The following is a 5,942-nucleotide window of genomic DNA, read 5'->3' as shown; positions in this document are numbered from 1 at the left end:
AGAATGTTGTAGTTATACTACTCTCTTGAATGTTCTTCAAAAATCTTCAAGCTTCCAACATTAGTTTCTAGCAATATCTAGCCAATTGATGATTATTATATTCAACTCAAACTTTGCTTCTTCAATTCTTTAACCATGCTTCATGAAAATTCTAATCTATGCAAGTTGATTTAAAATTTTTAATCAACATTGCCTCTCTTAAATCAAACTTGCAGAATTAATCATTCCAAGCATCTTCTTCAATTTGTAAAATAATTCAGTCTTCAATGACTTTGTAAATATATCTGCAACTTGTTCTTCAGTTGGACAGTACTCGATCACAACTTCTTTTTCATTCACCAACTCTCTGATTTTGTGACCCGAATATCAATATGTTTCGATCTTCCATGAAATACTGGATTTTTGCAAAGTGCAATAGCTGACTTGTTATCACAAAATATTGTTGTTGGAGTATTTTGTTTCTCGTTCAATTCCTCAAGAATTCTTCTTAGCCAAACTGCTTGTGTTGCACAACTTGCTGCTGCTATATATTCTGCTTCTACTGTAGATAGTGCTACTACTGGTTATTTTTTTGACGACCATGAAATTGTACCAGAACCAAGATGAAATACAAACCCTGAAGTACTTTTTCTTGTTTCTATATCTCCGGTCCAATCACTATCAGTGTAGCCAACAAGGTTTACTTTATTAGTATTCTCATAATAAATTCCATCATTTAAATTACCTTTGATATATCGAAGAATTCTTTTTGCCGCTTGCAAATGGTTGGTACAAGGCTCCTCCATAAATCTGTTAAGCAAACTAACTCCAAACACAATATCTGGTCTAGTCGCAGTCAAGTACCTTAGACTTCCAATCAAGCTTTTGTAATATGTGGGATTTACTGCTCTTCCTTTATCTTCTCTCAACAATTTGAACTTCTCTTCGACTGGAGTAGAAACTGGTTTTGAGTGCTCCATCTGAAATTTCTTTAAAATATCATTTGCATATTTCTTCTGAGAAATGAAAATTCCATCATCTTTTTGAACTACTTCAATGCCAAGAAAGTAAGACATCAAGCCCATATCTGTCATTTCAAAGTGCTTTATCATAGCCTCCTTGAATTCTGCAATTATCTTCAAATTGTTCCCAGTAAAGATCAAATCATCAACATAAAGACACACGATCAAGATATCTCTAGGTTCAACGAACTTGATATAAAGAGTATGCTCAAACGGGCATCTTCTAAAACCATTCTCAATGAAATAAGAATCAATCTTCTTGTACCATGCTCTTGGACCATGCTCTTGGTGCTTGCTTTAACCCGTACAAAGCTTTCTTCAATTTGTAAACTTTATCTTCTTTTCCAAGAACTTCATATCCTGCAGGTTGCTCAACATACACTTCTTCTTCTAAAGTGCCATTTAGAAATGCAGACTTAACATCCATATGATGTATCTTCCACATATTTTGAGCCGAGAGTGAAATAATCATACGAATAGTGTCTAATCTAGCAACAGGAGCAAATACTTCAAAATAATCGATACCTGGCTTTTGTTTGTATCCCTTAGCAACTAATCTTGCTTTGAAACGATCAACTTCACCGTTGGGTTTGTACTTAGTCTTGTAAACCCACTTTACTCCAATCGGCTTCTTATCTGCTGGTAAATCTGTCAGCTCCCATGTGTCATTCTTCTCAATGGTATGAATCTCCTCATCCATTGCTTTCTTTCAATTGTTGTCTTTAGAGGCTTCTTCAAAGTTCAACGGCTCACAATCTGAAAATAGAGCAAAATTTATGATTTCTTCATCGGACGGATCGTTGTCATTGCCAACTTCATAATCTGATAATCTAGCAGGCAGTTTCCGCTCTCTTTGCGATCTTCTAGATGATTCTGATTGTTCAGATGTGTCAGGTTGCCTTTCTTCTACTTCATCACATGTATTTGGAATTATAGTCAGCTGCTTTTCTGTCTTTGTGTTCCAGTCCCACATGACTTTCTCGTCAAACGTCACGTCTCTGCTGATGATTACTTTCTTTGTTTTTGGATTGTATAGCTTGTATGTTTTTGAGTCTGTGCTATAGCCGATAAAGATACACTTCTCGCCTTTATCATCTAACTTCTTCCTTAATTGATCTGGTACATGGGCATAAGCAATACACCCAAAGACTCTGAAATGATGGATGGAAGGCCGCTTTCCACTCCAAGCTTCCTCTGGAGTTTTATCACGAACACTTTTTGTTGGACACCTGTTTAAAATATGAACTGCTGTGGCGACTGCTTCTGCCCAAAATTCTTTAGGCATTTGTTTTGACTTGAGCATGCATCTGACCATATCCATGATGATTCTGTTCTTTCTTTCAGCAACTCCATTTTGTTGAGGAGTGTATCTAGTTGTTAGTTGGTGTTGAATTCCGTGTTGCTTAAAGTATTCTGAACATGCAAGATATTCTGTGCCTCTGTCTGTTCTGAGAATTTTGATTTTATAGCCACTTTGTTTTTCGACAAACGCCTTGAATGTCTTAAAGACATCACATGCTTCTGATTTCTGCTTCAGAAAGTATACCCATGTATATCTACTAAAATCATCAATAAAAGTGATAAAGTACTTGCTACCACCATTACTTGGAACTTCTACAGAATAGAGATATGAATGCACAATTTCAAGTAATCTTCTAGCTCTCCATGACTTTCCTGTAGGGAATGGATCTCTATGCTTCTTTCCCAGTTGACAAATTTCACAAACACAATTGGGAATATGAATCCGCGATAGACCAGAAACAAGTCCTTTTCTTGACAGGTAGTTTAGGCCAGAAAAATGAAAGTGCCCAAATCGCTTATGCCACAACCAGTTATCATCAAGTATCACAGAACTCATGCAAGAGAGATTAACATGTTGAATTTTTAACGGAAACATTTTGTTTGAAGTCATCTTTGCTTTATCAATGAACCTTCCATTGCTGTCAAATACAGTGCAATATCCACGATAAGTTATCATCTTATATCCCTTCTCAGATAATTGCCCCATACTCAGTAAATTGTAATCAAGTTCAGGAGCATAGAAAACATCAGAAATATAACTCAGAGAACCATCCTTCAATCTAATTGGTATGTGCCCTTTTTCTTCAATAAGGATCTTTGTACTATTACCAAACTTCAATAATAGTTTAACTGAATCATCTAATGAAGAAAATAACTCCTTTCTACCAGACATATGATTACTGCAAGCATTATCCAAGTACCATATATTTTCATCTTCAGCACATGAATTACTTGTAAAAAATAAAGTCTGAGTACTCGGATTATCATTAGCATTTTGATGCTGATTTTCTGCAACGTGTGCTTGATTGTTATTCACCATTTTGAATCTGCAATCTGCTGCTTTGTGTCCATACTTTCCACAATGAAAACAATTGAAATTAGTTCTTTCCTGATAAAAATTGCCTCGACCTCTTCCTCGATTGACAGGCCTGAAATTCGTTCCACCTCTTCCTTGATTAGGTGGTGTAAAATTGTTGTAACTTCCTTGGTTGTAATTGCCACGACCTCTACCTCTGAAACTTCCTCTGCCTCTACTTTGAAAATTGAAACCACGACCTTGTTTTTCTTGTGTACAGCTTGATTATGCAACATTGTTGAAATTCACTCGGCTTTTTAGGGCTTCCTCGGTTGATTTTTCTGATTTCTCTAGTATTCTACTGATGTGGCTTTCCATGGTTCCTTGCAACTCTACAATCGTCATGGTATCCATATTGTGTGACTCTAGTATCGTAGTCACCACATGGTCATACTTTATCGGCATGGTGCGAAAAATTTTCTCCACCACTTTGCTATCGGGCATATCTTCTCCATAAACTCTCATCTTATTGACAAGATCTGTAACACGAGTAAAATATTGCTCAACGATTTCTGAGCTAGACATCTCGTACCTTTCATATTCTCTTCTTAAAGACTGTAGCTTTGCTTTCTGAGTTTTATCTACGCCTTTGTATGACAGCTTCAACGTGTTCCATGCTTCTTTTGCACTTTTGGCATTTGCTATTTTGCCAAACACCGTATAATCTACTCCTTGATGAATTTGAGATAGTGCCAATTGATCTCTCCTTTGTTGGACAGCATCTGCTCCTTCTTGCAAACCCGGTTCAATGAAATTCCACAGGTTCTGGGCCTTCAAATGGGTAGACATCAAAGTCTCCCAATAACTATAATCAATTTTTCCATCTAACTTGGGACCGGACCACACAATATTGAAAGTGTTTGCCATACTGACTCTATGAATAAACAACTATGTGAGAACTCTCCCACACCTCACAAACTCTAATCTCAAATACCAGGTGCTGGATTAACCAGCTCTGATACCAAATGTAAGTAGAATACCCACAACTAATTGGCCCTAGGATCATTCACTCATATAAATGGCACTATCATATTTTTCATCTCTCAAACTCACTAACACTCATAAAACAAAGGAGAGAATTTTTACATTTCAAAACATACACATTTCATTATGGAACACACAAAATACATAAGGCATATATGCCTTTATATAGGCAAAGTTTCATACTAAAAGTTCATGATTCTACTAGCTTCTTAATACACATACTTATCCAACTTTGCTTCTTACTTTGACTATTCAAATAAGTAATTTCTAGCACATCTTGAAAATTCTTCATTAAGCTTAGTCATCAATCTTGTAGCTTCCAATGCACTTCATGATTCTTCTAGTATGGAGGCGATGAGTGCAACTTCCTTTCAATTCCAATTCAATTTGATTTTGAACTTCTTCATTGTTGTAGAATGTTGTAGTTATACTACTCTCTTGAATGTTCTTAAAAAATCTTCAAGCTTCCAACATTAGCTTCTAGCAATATCTAGCCAATTGATGATTATTGTATTCAACTCAAACTTTGCTTCTTCAATTCTTTAACCATGCTTCATGAAAATTCTAATCTATGTAAGTTGATTTAAAATTTTTAATCAACACTAATAATAACTATACTAACTGCCTAACCACTTTAAGATTTCTCCTGACAAATTGGTTATATATTTATTTTGAAGCAATGACAAGTTAAGAGTAAAAATCACAGACTCCATTCACCAAAGATGGGAGATCCTCGACGAAGTGATTCCAAGAGGTTCCAATTACAAACAATTCTCTTCTTCCTACAACACCAACAATCCAAAACTCTCTAACAACAGTACAACACCAAACTCAGACCTCATATTCAGCCTCCATAACACCATCCCATTTAGAAATATATAATTTACACTTATAGTTATCAGAATTTACACATATAAGTCAATATAATTTACATTCACATTTTTTAGAATTTGTACACATGAATTAATAAAATTTATTTGTTGAAGATAATTTAATATTTATATATATTAATCAAACAATGACCAAAATTACTAAAAACTGTTATCCCTCCTAAAATTTTTGTTTTGATAATGATGATGAATCTTAGTGCTCTTTTCATTTGAAGGACAAATTGGTCACTTTTCCATCTAATTAAAATTTTTTATTACCATATAGACACTTTTTGAATTTAGCTTAACATTCATTTGTTTTTAGGATAAATTACTGAAATAAATCAAATGCAACTCAAAATTACTCAAATCCTTCGAAATAAAATTTCCTTTGTAAATGTCGCAAGACACATTTTTATATAAATCGATTTTAATAAATTCGATTTACAGAAAATAGCACTAAATTGAATTAAGTAGATTCGAATTACATGCATGAGAAAGACTATAAATCGAAACAGTAAATTTCGAACTAGAAATGACCATAAATCAAAACAACTGCATTCGATTTTTATTTGCATGTAAATCGAAAATCGAACCAATTCGGTTCGATTTAGACACGTGAACAGCAGTCCATATAAATCGAAGTCAATTATTTCGGTTTAATGGTTTATAGAAATCAAAACCCATATATTCGATTTACAAGAAAATCAC

At 34.5% G+C, this 5,942-nt stretch overlaps 1 protein-coding gene across 1 annotated transcript; it reads right to left on the bottom strand.

Moving 5' to 3' along the window:
• On the bottom strand, positions 3,604-4,245 carry LOC107636099. The gene has a single exon (XM_016339634.1). The coding sequence runs from the start codon at positions 4,243-4,245 to the stop codon at positions 3,604-3,606; it is 642 nt and encodes a 213-aa protein (XP_016195120.1).

The sequence above is a fragment of the Arachis ipaensis genome, chromosome B04, assembly GCF_000816755.2.
Source record: "Arachis ipaensis cultivar K30076 chromosome B04, Araip1.1, whole genome shotgun sequence".
Taxonomy (NCBI): Eukaryota; Viridiplantae; Streptophyta; class Magnoliopsida; order Fabales; family Fabaceae; genus Arachis; species Arachis ipaensis.
This window is presented reverse-complemented; position numbering and strand designations above follow the sequence as displayed.